Below are 16457 nucleotides of genomic sequence, written 5' to 3' on the forward strand. Positions count from 1 at the left end.
GCAACTGTTTCACAGTACCACATCCGTGCTTGTGCGTTTCACCAAATCACCAATTTACTTTGTTACCACAAAAATAAGCTACCGTTGATGTGCTACAATGAAATGATATGCAGATCTGAAAACGTCTATCACCCAGGGTTTGTGACGCAGGGCGACAAGTTAGACAGCTTATTAAATCAAATACAATCATATACATCAAAACCTGTATGAAACATCCAGCTGCTTACAAAGCAGTCCCACTTGTGATTCACTCTTCGTGTGCATGTGACCATGTATATAACACATTCATACATTCAGTCACACTTCATATCTAATCCAAACTACCAAACAAACTGAAGAACAAATCTTAAAGCGCATTAATAAGACGGCGGTCTGTAAATAATCGAATCTGGACCAGAAAATCCCGTGATTGATTCGAACATGGATCTACGCTTTACTGAGATACGATGACATGCATCAACAAAGTCAGCGAGCCTTACCACCAGATCATGTTAGTCGCCTCTTACGACTAGCATGTGAAGACGTGATAACTGAACTGGCCTTGTCAGCAGAAGATATAAAAAAGTGTTTCTTTGAATTGTGATAAATATTGTACTAACTTAATATTTATTTATTGTGTTGTCCATTTTGCCATGTGTGTTGGCATGTTGTTTTTTAATTTTGGATTGAGAAAAAAAGATACTTGGCAAGAAATGTATCCATGCGCGGTGAAACATTTGAGGGATCCAATCAATCAGCATTGTTTAATCAATCAGATTGCAGAACACAGTCTCATTCATTTTACTACATATGGTTCATATGCACTTATGTAGGTGAGAATGTACTAACAACTCATTATATACTTTCCATCGACACATTTATTACATGATCAAGTATATACATATCTAATATGCAGCACTGGTACTGATTAGTTCGATGGCTCTTCTTGAAAGGGACAATGTTTCAGTTTGAATTGATGAAGTTGATGATGGTGGAGGCGCGCAGGTCGACGCCCAAAGTTGGATAGGTGTCCTGGCAGCTGGGCTCGTTGATAAGAGACTCCAGAATCCATCGTCCTCTTTCAGCACAAGCCACCATTCCACCCTCGTCACCCTAACAAGGATTGAAATAAAAACATTGACATTAAGAACATCTTCATGTATCTGTTCTAGCATCCTACATGTACGATAAGTGAGTGTCATAATCTGTTCTTTGAATGGAATTTAGAAGTGATACTCATACTCATAATTTATGGATGTCAGCTTCTCATAAGGAAGAAAATTTATGGATGTCAGCTTCTCATTAGGAAGATAATTTATCGATGTCAACTTCTCATAAGGAAGAGAAGTTATGGATGTCAGCTTCTCATTAGGAAGATAATTTATGGATGTAAGCTTCTCATAAGGAAGATAATTTATGGATGTCAGCTTCTCATTAGGAAGATAATTTATGGATGTCAACTTCTCATAAGGAATTTTTTTTATGGAAGTCAGCTTCTCATTAGGAAGCTAATTTGTGGATGACAACTTCTCATAAGGAAGATAATTTATGGAAGTCAGCTTCTCATAAGGAAGATAATTTTTGGATGTCAACCTCTCATAAGGAAGATAATTTGTGGAAGTCAGCTTCTCATAAGGAAGATAATTTATGGATGTCAGCTTCTCATAAGGAAGATAATTTCTGGAAGTCAGCTCCCCATATGGAAGATAATTTATGGATGTCAACTTCCAATAGGGAAGATAATTCATGGATGTTAACTTCTTATAAGGAAGATAATTTATGGATGTCAACCTCTCATTAGGAAGATAATTTATGGATGTCAGCTTCTCATAAGGAAGATAATTTATGGATGTCAACCTCTCATTAGGAAGATAATTTATGGATGTCAACCTCTCATTAGGAAGATAATTTATGGATGTCAGCTTATCATAAGGAAGATAATTTTTGGATGTCAACATCTCATTAGGAAGATAATTTATGGATGTCAACTTCTCATAAGGAAGATAATTTATGGATGTCAGCTTCTCATTAGGAAGATAATTTATGGATGTCAACATCTCATAAGGAAGATAATTTATGGATGTCAGCTTCTCATTAGGAAGATAATGTATGGATGTCAGCTTCTCATAAGGAATTTTTTTTATGGATCTCAGCTTCTCATTAGGAAGATAATTTATGGATGTCAGCTTCTCATTAGGAAGATAATTTATGGATGTAAGCTTCTCATTAGGAAGATAATGTATGGATGTCAGCTTCTCATAAGGAAGATAATTTCTGGAAGTCAGCTCCCCATATGGAAGATAATTTATGGATGTCAACTTCCAATAGGGAAGATAATTCATGGATGTTAACTTCTTATAAGGAAGATAATTTATGGATGTCAACCTCTCATTAGGAAGATAATTTATGGATGTCAGCTTCTCATAAGGAAGATAATTTATGGATGTCAACCTCTCATTAGGAAGATAATTTATCGATGTCAACCTCTCATTAGGAAGATAATTTATGGATGTCAGCTTATCATAAGGAAGATAATTTTTGGATGTCAACATCTCATTAGGAAGATAATTTATGGATGTCAACTTCTCATAAGGAAGATAATTTATGGATGTCAGCTTCTCATTAGGAAGATAATTTATGGATGTCAACCTCTCATAAGGAAGATAATTTATGGATGTCAGCTTCTCATTAGGAAGATAATGTATGGATGTCAGCTTCTCATAAGGAATTTTTTTTATGGATGTCAGCTTCTCATTAGGAAGATAATTTATGGATGTCAGCTTCTCATTAGGAAGATAATTTATGGATGTAAGCTTCTCATAAGGAAGATAATGTATGGATGTCAGCTTCTCATAAGGAATTTTTTTTATGGAAATCAGCTTCTCATTAGGAATATAATTTATGGATGTCAGCTTCTCATACGGAAGATACTTTATGGATGTCAACCTCTCATTAGGAAGATAATTTATCGATGTCAGCTTCTCATTAGGAAGATAATTTATGGATGTCAGCTTCTCATAAGGAAGAGAAGTTATGGAAGTCAGCATCTCATAAGGAAGAAAATTTATGGATGTCAACTTCTCATTAGGAAGATAATTTATGGATGTCAGCTTCTCATTAGGAAGATAATTTATGGATGTCAACTTCTCATTAGGAAGATAATTTATTGATGTCAACCTCTCATTAGGAAGATAATTTATGGAAGTCAGCCTCTCATAAGGAAGATAATTTATGGATGTCAGCTTCTCATAAGGAAGATAATTTATGGATGTCAACTTCTCATAAGGAAGATAATTTATGGATGTCAGCTTCTCATAAGGAAGATAATTTATGGATGTCAGCTTCTCATTAGGAAGATTATTTATGGATGTCAACTTTTCATTAGGAAGATAATTCATGGATGTTTACTTCTCATAAGGAAAAGAATTTATGGAAGTCAGCTTCTCATTAGGAAAATAATTTATAGATGTCAACTTCCCATAAGAAAGATAATTTATGGAAGTCAGCATCTCATAAGGAAGAAAATTTATGGATGTCAACTTCTCATAAGGAAGATAATTTATGGATGTCAGCTTCCCATAAGGAAGATAATTTATGGATGTCAGCTTCTCATAAGGAAGATAATTTATGGATGTCAACTTCTCATTTTGTGTCTACCATGAATTTGGAAAATACTCGATTTTGATTGGTAAGTTAGAGGTATCAAATCACAATAAAATCACTCTGATTGAAGCATTCGATTTGATGGCCACATCACCGAGGAAGCTATTATTTTTAGAATGATACTTCATTTACAGTCATTTTCGGTAGCCATATTTAAATACTTATATATTGGTTGATTGGTTTGTTGTTTAACGCCGCACTCAGCAATATTCCAGCTATATGACGGCGGTCTGTAAGTAAATCGAGTCTGGACCAGACAATACAGTGATTGACCCACGCAATTGGGATCGATGACATGCATCAACCAAGTCAGCGAACCTGACCACCCGATCCCGTTAGTCGCCTTTCACGACAAGCATAGTCACATTTTACGGCAAGCATGGGTTGCTGAAGACCTTCACGGGTCAAATACTTATATGTACAAGTATAGGCAACAAAATGCAAAGTTGCTGTTACTACAATATTCAAAGGATGTGTGGCAATACATTTTGTGCAGAAAAAACGATATAAATCTGCAAGGAGAATTATTACAAGTTTTGAGGACAGCAGAGAGCTTGCTGTTTGACGCTCTTCTACATACGATTGTGACGGCACATCTTGTGCGTCACAATGAGCGGTATGACGTCATAACAGTGACGTACGGTGTAGAACGAAACCTTTACAAGGCTTGCTTAGTTTTCTCTAGGGGTGCCCACCTTTTGTTAGTTGAAGAATTTACCGTAATAGATGCTTTCTGTCATAAGTGTGAGTGAAGTATTACGGTGTAAAACAAACTATTTGAGAATACAGAGCGCCATATTCTATTTAAATGCTGTTCAATTTAGCGCGGTTAAATCTACAGATAAACTTGCTCTACATTGTTTGTTTATCTCCTTAACATACTCGAGTCTTGGTGAATCAGGGGTTTCAAACCATAATAACCACCACTCATAGAACGTTTCAAGAGAGGAAACTAACAATGTTACCTGACATGGTCTCTGGTCCTGGATTTTGGGATCTATGCAGACGGTGTTGGCAGGGTTGAGGTTGTTACGGCCCAAACGGTATATAGTGGAGCACAACTCTTGGTCGTAGTACCTGCCCCATGCTGCTCGCATCTTTGCAGAACGTAAGAAGGAACGGTCTGAAATGGAACAAACATCTCACTGATTTGTGTGAGCAAAACAAGTTTCAGCAAGTGCTAGCTCTTCAATTCCAGGTTGATAATTTCGGACTTGCTAACGATTTGAGTTGATACCGCTAAGTAATTCAAACATGACAGCATGTTGAACTCATGAAAGGGTTTACATAAAACAACATGAATCCAACCAATTCCAGTTTCCAAAGTTTCAACACTTTCCAACTTTCCCTGAATCTCACAACCTTGGTGATTCCGTGTTATTTGTCCCCATCGACCTATCCTGCACACAGGAGGCGACGTAATGCATAAAGTGAACAGGCATGGTGACTTGGTTGATAGCGCTCTATCGTACCCTGACAGTGTGGATCGCTGACTATAATATCAATCACTGGATTGTCTGGTTCATAGTCGAATATTTACAGGCCGCCGTGATGTAACTGGTGTTATGTTGACCCAGCAGTGAATGGGCACCCAGTAGGATGAGATGGCAATGTGGTTGTTAACCGTCTAGCGCCTCACAGGCAGCTTGGGTTGTATATTCCCCAGGGAGCTGAGAATGACTTTGAGTGCACACTGATCACTGATCCAGTGACCGGGGTAATATTAGTGCTTTGAGCATGCTCCTGATGGTATCGACATATGGGCAATATATATAGCCTATTATTATTATTATTTTTATTAATATTATTATTATTAGTGTGTGCGGCGTTAAATCACCATACACACAGATGTAAATCTCACCGGTATAGAGCCCCCACCCGGCGTATGCACACTTGTCAACCACCTGGTGACCGCAGTCCCCTGGGGCACGGGATGTGGGGAGACAGGCGGGCAGCGCGCAGTCTCCGTACGTCACAGGCTCTCGTAGACGTATCACGGCGATGTCGTTGGCTGTATGCAAAGGTATGTGCGTGTAGAACCGTGTCAGACGTTGACGTTATTCATTTAGCAACTAATTGTTGGTACAGATACATCATATGTTATTCGTAAAAAATATCAACGGTAAAAGTAAATACTATCATGTGCATGAACAATTCATAATAATAATGGTAATATCGGTTGCATGTATATGGTTTCATTGATTGCTCATTCTTCCGTGCTCATAACTATACTCTTTAAACACTAGGGAATCATGAAATCTTACAACTAAGTATTGGAGCAATAGTAGTGAGTGAGTGAGTATGGTTTAATGCCGCTTTTAGCAATATTCCAGCAATATCACGGCGGGGGACACCAGAAATGGGCTTCACACATTGTACCCATGTCGGGAATCGAACCCGGGCTTTCGGCGTGACGAGCGAACGCTTTAACCACTGGGCTACCCGACCGCCCCTGGAGCAATAGTAAGTGTTAATGTCTGAAAAGAAACAACCATATCCTATATTTCGCAGCAGCGCCACACGTGCGTAGGGTCTCATTCCAGATTTTGACACTTTCAAAGAAGATCGATTATTCTCTGTGGACCATTATTTCTGACAATCGTATTGATTCTGTTTATCATACGGTTGTGATTTACTTCCATTTCATTCACTGTTTTGTTTGAACTAGCGATTCGGCGTCTGCAGCGCGCCGAGCGTCTAAGGGGCTATTGACGTGCTGCAAACTGGGAGAAGTCAGCGTGTTTAGCAGACTATGAAACAGGTACAAACAAACCCAAAATGCTGACGATCGACCCCGTCCGAGATCAACAAGAGTACAAGATCGATTGGTCTCTAAAATTGAGCTCAAACGTCGAATCAAATTGCAGCAAACTTCCATCAGGCAACTGGAGAACGGGTTACGGGAGAGACAATTCGGAATCATCTCCAAGCAGCCCACTTCGATGCTCTACGATCACGTGTTGTACGGCCTCTTGTAAATCGCCATATTTGCCAACAGACCTCAATGGTGTGTACAACGTCGAAACTGAGGTAATCGTCTGTGGTCCCGCTCCACTTTGCGCTCAGCAACCCATTCTTGCCGTAAAAGGCGAATATGCTTGTCTTAAGAGGCGACTAACGGGATCGGACGGTCAGGCCCGCTGACTTGGTTTGATGCATGTCATCGATCCAAATTGCGTGGATCGATGCTCATGATGTCAATCACTGGATTGTCTGGTCCAGATTCGATTATTTACACACCGCCGTTATATAGCAGGAATATTGCTGAGAGCGGCGCTAACAATAAACAAACAAACAAACACTTTGCACTTCCTTAGTGGGCGTGGTCATGTCTTGTGACGTCAAAACGAACATCCAGCCAATGTCAACCTGAGTCGTCATGACAGACTTAGATCGGTTATGATGTGGGATGGCATCACCGTGACTGATCGAACTCTATTCCATATTGTGCAAGGAAGGGTCACTGGACCGTTCGATCGGGACAGCATGCTGACACCCATCCCGTTTGCAAGACGTCTGGGTCTTTCAGGACGACAACGCCCGTGCTTACCGTGCACGAATCGTCAATGTTCGACAACAGCAGCACAAATTCAGTGGAATGCCATGGCCAGCAACAAGTCCTTTCCTCCGTTGAACACGTCTGAGACAGGACAGAGAGACGTGTGAGCCAACGTTATAGGTCGCCGACCAGGTTGGTAAAATAAAAGGTGGAACAGATTCCTTCAAACCGCCATTGGGAGACCCATACGCTGTGTGCCTTATTGAGTGAATGAATGTTTGGCAAATCATGCCCGTATAACGCACAACTGATACAAAAATATACTTTGACATTTCCCATCTTACCCCTATCGTCTTTCACGATCGTTGGCTGTCATAACATCTCCTGTCATGCGATCGGTTGCAATGTGTTTCCAATTCGTTCATTATTATCATACAACTATTACAAGACACGAATACATCTTACACTTTTTGGACAAGTGCTAACCCAGTATTCCCTACTTTTTTCTGAAGAGTATATATATATATATTGTTAGTTGTAGCAGGATCACGAGGGGTACATTGGGTTTGATGCATCCCAGGTTAAGTTAAAACCTAACGAGGGACGCCATAAACCCCATGTAACGGAGGCGAGTGGTATAAAACCTAACGAGGGACGCAGAAACCCCCATGTACCCCGAGTGATCCTGCTACAACGAATTTATCTTACCGACATGTTTTAATATGACATTGTAAAAATATTCAAATAAAGTACAAATTGATAGAAAACAGCTGCTCGATTGAGCTGAGGTTAGCTTGCGCTATGTCACGTGACATCCATTGGCTCGGAAAAAGCGTGCGGCGTTTTGCTCTCTCTGAAATGCACGTGCAGCTTGTAGCTCTTGTTGCGGGGTATAAGAGATTTATTCCCCCGCTGAAAAATTCATAACTCTCAAAGCGGGTAACGCAGTATTTTATCAAGATCACGCGGACCAATCAGATCTTATCATTCAGATCTCATTCAAAACGAAAATTATACATCAAATTGTCTTTCTCTTTCAAACTCTAATCGGGATTAGTAATTATAATGACTTGTATAAATAATACAAACACTGCCAGGCAGAATTTGAAACCTAATAAATATTTTGTCAAATTTAAATTGAAACAACCCATCTTTTCATAAATTTTTAGTCCATCCTTATTTAACACCACAACCCTTAAAAACAAGGTAAATATTTTGAGTGATATGCATGTCTTAAATAGTAGTATGCTACCTAAGATCATTAGCACAATTACTTTTGATATTGAATAATTCCACAAAACGTTATATCGCATTTCATGTAATATATGATAACCCAAACTAACTTGAACTTGGCAACATTTCCCGAATATATCAGATGTTCTCCTTGTAGAATGTATCATGCCACTACGAGGACAACTATTGAACACAGTAGCACACGCAGTATATGTATCGTAAGTTTTAATAAAGGAATTTCATGTAACTCGTAACCTTTTCCGGAGAACTGTGGGTGGGTGACGACGCTTCGGACCAAGACGATGGTGTCGTTGTTCCTTCCGTAGAGGTTCTCGTAGTCCGCTGTGATGTCGTGTTCACCTACAATCACCTGTAGAGGTGACGCCGCCGGGTTGTTCAGTCTGCAAGAGTGAGTGAGGGAATGGGGTGTGGGTGGCTACTGGGCGCGAAACTATAACTATGGCGAAGCTTGGGTTCGAACACCCGATGATAGGACATAGCACTCTCCCTAGCGAAATCATGTAACTTAGATGATACCCGTACAGTGGTAGTATTGTTGATCGGTGACGGTGAGATGAGGTGACATTGGGTTTGACGTTTGACGTGTGTGTGTGTGTGTGTGTGTGTGTGTGTGTGTGTGTGTGTGTGTGTGTGTGTGTGTGTGTGTGTGTGTGTGTGTGTGTGTGTGTGTGTGTGTGTGTGTGTGTGTGTGCATGTCCTGACTAATGCCGATTATATAGTGCTAGCCCACAGAGATACCATGCCGCATCTAAACATGAATACCCCACTCAGACACAATGAACTGACTTCGAGCCGACCAGTCCTTATTTTAGCCCCTTTATGCCGAGCGCCAGGCAGGGTAACAACAAGTACAATCTTTTAACGTCTTTTTGTATGACGGGGCCAAATATCAAACCCACGACCTTCCGCTCTCCGGCCAGACGCTCTGTCCACCAGACCACAAAGGCGGTCTGTTGATAGAGCAGAGGTGGTGTTTTTTATATAGGAGTAGTAACAGTATTGTTGATAGAGCAGTGGCAGTATTGTTGATAGGAGAAGTAGTAGTAGTATTGACAGAAGTATTCATAGTTATGTTGTTAAGAGTAGTCGTAGCAACACCGGTATTCTGGCAGTAGTTGTTGCAGCTGCAGTAATAATGGCTGTTTAATTGATTGAATCAGGTTTCGTCATAAATCAATGTACTTTTCGCATCTACAACATATTCTTCTAGATCACCACCTTACCTCATCACACAGGAAGCGGTTGTGATGACCTTGTCTCTTCCTATGAGAACCCCCGAACATAGGCGAAGGTTTGGGAAGGCGTTTTCACGAACAGCCACCATCCACGGCCAGTCGCAGACCCCTGCAATTGGGGCGTTCAGGATACGCCCTTGCAGGTACGTGGGTCGGGGAAGGGCATCATAGCCACAGGGTTCTGGAACAAGAATGCATCGTAATGAAGTATTACCTTTCTGTCTGTTATGTGACAAGTTAACATTGGCGGGTTTTTTTGTTAATAATTGCCATATGTACTTTTTTATATAGCTCATATAATAGTGTGAATTGTTTCATAGGAAGAGGTTATTTTCGTAGCGATCACGTGATTGGAATTTGACAATAGATTAAATTGAATATTTTCAAATCTTCAAGATTGTATTTTTTTTAATTTGTAAGGTTTTTAGTAGATTATGATGAAAGGTTGAACGAAAGCTGGCTTGCAATATATGTCCATGCGCTATCTATCTGAACGTGTTCCTTTCGCCTTGTACGTGTTCATTTGATTACCACAACGTCCATGTATATGTGTAATGTAAACCTATTCGTCAGCCATCAAACAAACAGTTACTTTTCTATTCATATTGTGTGAATGGCGGATGCTACCGGTAGAGCAGGACATGCTTACCCTTTTCGCGACACCTGGTGTCATCACCGATTTTCAGTGATCCATTTATATACTTTTCACAATTATTTTGACTTTCACGCAAAATGGAATCTGTTTTGGCGGACAATCGAGACTGGTTATTCTCTGGCGTTGACGATATATATTATGCCAGGCTAAACATGAATTGATACAATCATGTTTTACATAAATGTCCGACTAGCTTATGAGCAAGAATTATGTGACAATGGTTAATTCAAGTTGTTATATCCAATGCACACAATGTTTCAATATCTGAATTCTTGGCGAAATTTAATTGTAGCACGGATCTCATACGGCTTAGCCATGCAAGGATATAAAAATAATATTCCTTTGTTTCTGCCAAAATAAATGTCATTTGGTTCAATACCATCATGACAAACATATTATTTATGTATATCGTCTCTTTTTATAATGCCCGTTCTCTACCGAATAATGCCAAATGCACTACATGACACAATGATGCCACTATACTACGATGGGAAGATAGCTGGCCACACTGGAGTCATTATTTAAATAAATAATAAAACTGACGTACGTAAAACCCGCATCATATGTATTTTAATTTGGAAAACCTAATTCTGACACAAAATGTTGAAGCTACATTACATGTACATATGCTTTGCGTCATTTTGAATGTTATAAATTATTTCGTATCGGATTTGCAGCTGGATTACCTTCATAAATACATGTCTACACATATTGATAAAAAACATGACGATTACCATCAAACAAACCAAAGCACCACTTACACCAATGAACACATTTATCACTGACGAGTCAGCTAATTACATGCTAACAGTTGTCACATGTTATGCAGATTTTAAGGTGGCATGGAGTAGAACATACATTTGCAAGTTTTCCATGTTGAAAGGTTATAGGTTTGAAATCGAGTTTATCATCATAAAGGATTAAACACATATTACTCTTCGACTAAGTAAGTCTGTTCTAGGTATGCAATGTGTGAAAGCCTATGAGGTTTATAAATTGATATTGTGGCTTCACAGGTAAACGTAATAGTTAGATATTTTTCATAATTTCCTCTTATTACCAGTAAACATATGACTCAAAACATTCATGACACATTGGAAGTCTTGATATAACAGCATTTAGGTCTTTTCCACGTTAACAGTTTTCACTTATAGACATTTTATGTTATCTATCTAAAATGGTAACAGAAACATAATGCGTTTTGAAACTATCCTTCTTACCTTGTACCTGTGCGTATGTGACCAAAAAATATCCAACAGTTGTCAAGAGCGTCAACATTTCGTCTACTTTCAATCAATGAGGATCTGCAAAGACGAACATGTGTTTTAAATCATAACGTTATTGCCACTTCACCTGGCCACTTCCTCCTTCTTTTCTTGAAATATATCAAGTAAGCGAAACCATCCTAGATTAAACAGACACAGACACTCCTGCTTACCCGCGCGTGCATTCAGTGAGCTTTTAATTCGCTTGTAGGTGGAAATTAACTAAGGTTTATATTTGGGGCGGTGCGTCTTGGAAAACTAACAACAGTCTTGAACCTGTCTTGGTAATACAACAGGTAGAAGAAGTAGCCGTACGAGGTCACGGGGCTACTACTGTAGTCAAAGACAAGAGGTTAAGTCTACGCTGAACAAATTCACTTGACATAATGAACAAATGTACAACGTTTCGTCTGATGCGGACACAAGGTGTAAGTGCTGTGGGAGGATATAGATGGGTTGTGTCCACACAGGGACATTGCTACCTTAGCAGTGTCGCTTGTTAATTGACTGTACAGTTAATCGGATGAATCTCAACTTTCTGAATCTGTTTAAAATTGCTCAATATTTCCACCCCAGAGACTTTCAAACAACATTATACAACGCTGAAGACGTAAAGTAATATACCAGTATCTGATGTATCAGTATTATTCTTCATGCAGAATAAATTATATCAATTACTTTATATTCGTAATACTTTTTTACGGTATTATAGTTTGAGATTACAAACTAAAGGCATTTCTCCATTTTTTCATTAATCTAATGCTAGTATTTAAGATAAATACCTAGAATTGATAAAGATGATTTCAAGACTTGATGTGAATCATATCAATCGATGCTAGATAGAAATGAAACATTAAAATACAACATATATCCACACACCTAAATAATATATTTGTAGAACCTTGGGTGATTTGATATTGGATTATAAGGGATGTAGATTTCAGTAGTTGTTTGCTTATGAATTGACATGTTGAATTTCACTCAGTCATATATCCGTACATCCTACAATTTTCTCCGTACTCTTTGTATTCAATGGCAATGAAAGAAGGTACAGAAAGCCTCTGTGACTTTTCCCCGATCCTAGTATTCCCTTAAATGAAATGTTTCCAACGAATCCATGTGTAGGTCTAAGCACTATTAATCGAGCTGCAAAAATCATATTGGGCTGCAAATTGGTCGCTGTCTCGTCACTTTTAAGTTTCTTATGTCTATATTTATCCGACGTCATGGTTTTAACAATGTGGAATATAATGTAAGTGTTTATCTATGTATATGGTAGTGTAAATGCATTTATGCTTGATATTGCATTAAACAAAATTTATCGTAATAAGTTGCCAGACGTTCCATCCATGTTCAAACTGTTTATGTAGCATACGAGACAGACCTATGTTCTCAGAATTCAAATTCGCGTTATCCGTAATGATTAAAGTGTTATCATAATAATTTGTATGTTTACATATACCCAAACTCATTATTCTTTAAAATTCTAAACAATTAATCTTCCGGTAAAATTACTCAACGAAGTGGCTCGTCCTCAAAACGCCCTTGTTTACCGTATTAATTTTTTTTTTCTCAATTCATCCAATCAAAGCTGGTCCTCAAATGGGGTTTCCCCGCATTCAACCAGTATTTGCAGACTAATTAGTGTGCTTTCGGCTTGTGCAATAGGAAGGTGAGAGATCACATACCGAAGGTACATGACATTTTGCAGACACCCGAAAATCTGTGAGTATTTCCTCAGGACCCAGCATGCAAGCATCTTCGAGTGTGTGTCGTCCTGGCTCGATGGATCCCTGTGTCACGCCCCTGAGTCTGAATGTCCCAATTTGTGTCACCAAGGCCTTTGGTAAACTGCGACAGATAGGCACGATTGGGGTCGTCTTGTTAACCGCACGTCCCACAGAAGCGTATAAACAAACGTTAAGATGGTTGGTGGATAAAGAGACTATTTGGAGAAGCGTTACTCTTAACTCCAATTAGGCCTATTGCTACACAATTGACATAAGATGTTTGATTTCAGTATCAAGCGCTTACGTTTGTGGAAAGAAAATATCAGGGAAAACTAATATGTTTCTCACTGAATACACTTCGTTAAAAGGACTATATGTATATGCAGGTTATGAAACCTTTGACAAGGTCACTAGAGGTCATCGACTTTACTTTGTAATCATCCAGTCAAACGCAAGGTATTTTCAACTGTTACTGTAACAGATCTTGAATATTTCTTTTGCGGTACAGGTACCTTAGCGCTTACAAAAAAAAAGGATTAAATATTTGTTTCAATTCGTAAATTTTAGGTTCTGGGACAGGTTAAATCATTTATCAACAGCATTTTCTTTGTTTTAATTAATGATAACGTATTTTCATATAAAAAATATTAATAATGTTATCATTATTGACTGCAAACAATGCTGTTTGTTGATTAACTCCGCACTAAGCAATATTCCAACGATATGAGAGCGGTCTGTAAACAATCGAGTTGGGACCAGACAATCCAGTAATTGATGTCATGCGCAACAATCTACGCAATTGAGATACGATGACATGCATCAACCAAGTCAACGAGGTTGACCACCCGATCCCTTTAGTCGCCTCTTACGGCCAGCATGGGTTGCTGAAGACTTACTGTAACTTTGGATCTACATACTTTGTAACGGGCATACAAACAGTATTTTAAATTCGAATTCCTTATTGCACGTGACGAAAATTCAAAGTTAAAAATTAACTGACCATAGAAAATATAATATTATTTTATGTTTGGATATCTTAAAATAATCCCTATCAAACAGAAATCATGAAGTTCAAAATGACATCAGAATAATCAGCCTCTATCATCTGCCTAAACAGATTTCACTGAGCGGCAAGGCAAAATAGTAATGAAAATAATATGAAAGAATCAGTGAAAATTAGCGGTGAAACCAAGTGACCGCGAATAGTGTAAGCGTTTCTTGCTCTACCGGTAGCACCCGTCACAATTTCATAAAAATGTATACCCCGCGTCATGTTAACATTCGAGCCTGGACCAGGCAACCCAGTGATCAGTATCATGAGCACCTTCTACGTCAGTAGCACCAGTACTCGGTGAGGGTCATTTTGGAGAGTCATCGCACACTTGCCTGGATCGTTGTTTACAATATCTATCTCGATTCCATTATTTATAGGCTGTCGTCATAATTATATGATATAACTGGGATAGTTCTGAGTACTGAGTTAATCAACACCAGAAAAACCACGTCAATTATGGTTAATGAAGCCATTTGCTTCCAGGAACGTGTAACCGCCTGATGGACAGAAACCAGTTAAATGTGTACTGTATCCTGTCAAAATGGACATTTCTAGGCGATGAGTTGAAGATGCGTGCCTTTCAAATGTTGGTTTCAGTAGGTCATATTGAAATGCCCTCAAGATGTCTATTTTAAAACCTTGTGAAAGCTTAACTGAGGCCTTGAATGTTGTATTTTTTAGTATCATGACGTCACAATGCAACTGCCCCAATACTGGCACGCGGCGTTGCTATGACGTCACATTAGCGGCTGTATATTGACAGTGGTAACAATAAATACAAATATTATACATGATAAAAAAATGTTTTTAAAGGGAGTTTACACTATTAAAGATGTAATGAAGATAATATAATGCCCTTCAATTAACTTAAAAGAAAATACCAAATTATACCAAATTAAAGGCAGAATTATTGACTATTACCAGGTTCTATTAAACATACCAAAATCCTGGAAAGATGCTATTAGAAATAATCACATTATCTTATATAATCAACATTTAAATACAACTTTGATGGACTTACTTGTAGCGCCTAAAGGCTCCAGACATTTTTATGATAAGACTATAACTACAGCAAATCTCCCAACAGTCTGTGAAAAATGGGATACCATTCTCGACTTAGATATATCATGGAAGGATGGTTTTATCAGATACAGAAAATGTACATAAGATGTAAAATTACTTGATTTTCAATATTTATTTATTCATCGCATCATATATACAAAGAAAGAATTGTTTAAAATGAAAATTATCGATGATGACCTACAATGTATGCTCATTTTGTGAAACTGATACTGAATCCTTGCTTCATGTATATTGGGATTGGAAGCATGTTAAAGAGTTTTGGGCCAAAGTAGAATGTTTTCTGAATGCAAAATGTTCAAAACAATTTACGTTTACATAATGCTCTGTTTTACTAAGGTACAACTCTAACATTCTGTTAAATCACATCATATTGGCATGCCAAAAATATATACATGTATCAAGTTATAATAGAAACAAATTGTCACGTTTTTAATGAAAAAGTTTTCTTTATCCTTTCGATGCATGGCATCAACAGTATTCTGGGAATAGCGACTATGCTTGTCGTAAGAGGCGATTCACGGGATCGTGTGGTCAGGCTCGCTGACTTGATACACGTGATCGTATACCAGTACAAATGTACGTGGATCGATGCTCGTGATGTCAATCACTGGATTGTCTGGTCCAGACTCGATGTTTTACAGACCACCGTCATATAGCTGGCGGCGTTAAACAACAAACAATCAAACAAACGAACATTCTGGGAAAATCTTAAATTTTATTTTCTTTCCAGCTGCGCATCTGTGTATGTGAGCACTTAGGGTGATGCACCTTGCTTTGGGGCCCTTAATCTGTTGTTTATGGACGCGCATTCTTAATTATAAGCACTCCGTTTGTCCAATATTGTCATGACACCCTTGGTGTGTGTGTGTGTGTGTGAGTGTGCCTCTTTTAGCAATGTTCCAGCAATATCACGGCGGGGGACACCGGAAATGGGCTTCACACATTGTACCCATGTCGGGAATCGTGACGAGCGAACGCTTTAACCACTAGGCTACCCGACCGCCCCGAGATGAGTGAAATAAATAAAGATCAAACAAACA

At 38.7% G+C, this 16457-nt stretch overlaps 1 protein-coding gene across 1 annotated transcript; it reads right to left on the reverse strand.

The window, feature by feature from the left end:
• Window positions 1–839: 839 nt before the first annotated feature.
• On the reverse strand, window positions 840–11701 carry LOC124116254 (prostasin-like). Its single transcript, XM_048398727.1, has 6 exons — window positions 11506–11701; window positions 9619–9811; window positions 8630–8775; window positions 5504–5653; window positions 4608–4765; window positions 840–1092 (listed from the first exon to the last, which is right to left on the reverse strand). Exons 1-6 carry the CDS (start codon window positions 11561–11563, stop codon window positions 943–945), a joined length of 855 nt encoding a protein of 284 aa, XP_048254684.1. The 5' UTR covers window positions 11564–11701; the 3' UTR covers window positions 840–942.
• Window positions 11702–16457: the final 4756 nt, after the last annotated feature.

This window comes from Haliotis rufescens, unplaced genomic scaffold, assembly GCF_023055435.1.
Source record: "Haliotis rufescens isolate VD_foot unplaced genomic scaffold, xgHalRufe1.0.p SCAF_19, whole genome shotgun sequence".
Lineage (NCBI taxonomy): Eukaryota > Metazoa > Mollusca > Gastropoda > Lepetellida > Haliotidae > Haliotis > Haliotis rufescens.

What these genes read in the sequence shown, in the direction of transcription:
- LOC124116254 (XM_048398727.1), bottom strand. Translation starts at nt 11,563, where the DNA reads ATGTTGACGCTCTTGACAACTGTTGGATATTTTTTGGTCACATACGCA. An exon ending in CACATACGCACAGGTACAAG is followed by an intron (nt 9,812 to 11,505) that starts GTAAGAAGGATA and finishes TTCTTGTTCCAG; the next exon opens with AACCCTGTGGCTATGATGCC. An exon ending in CCCACAGTTCTCCGGAAAAG is followed by an intron (nt 5,654 to 8,629) that starts GTTACGAGTTAC and finishes CTTTGCATACAG; the next exon opens with CCAACGACATCGCCGTGATA.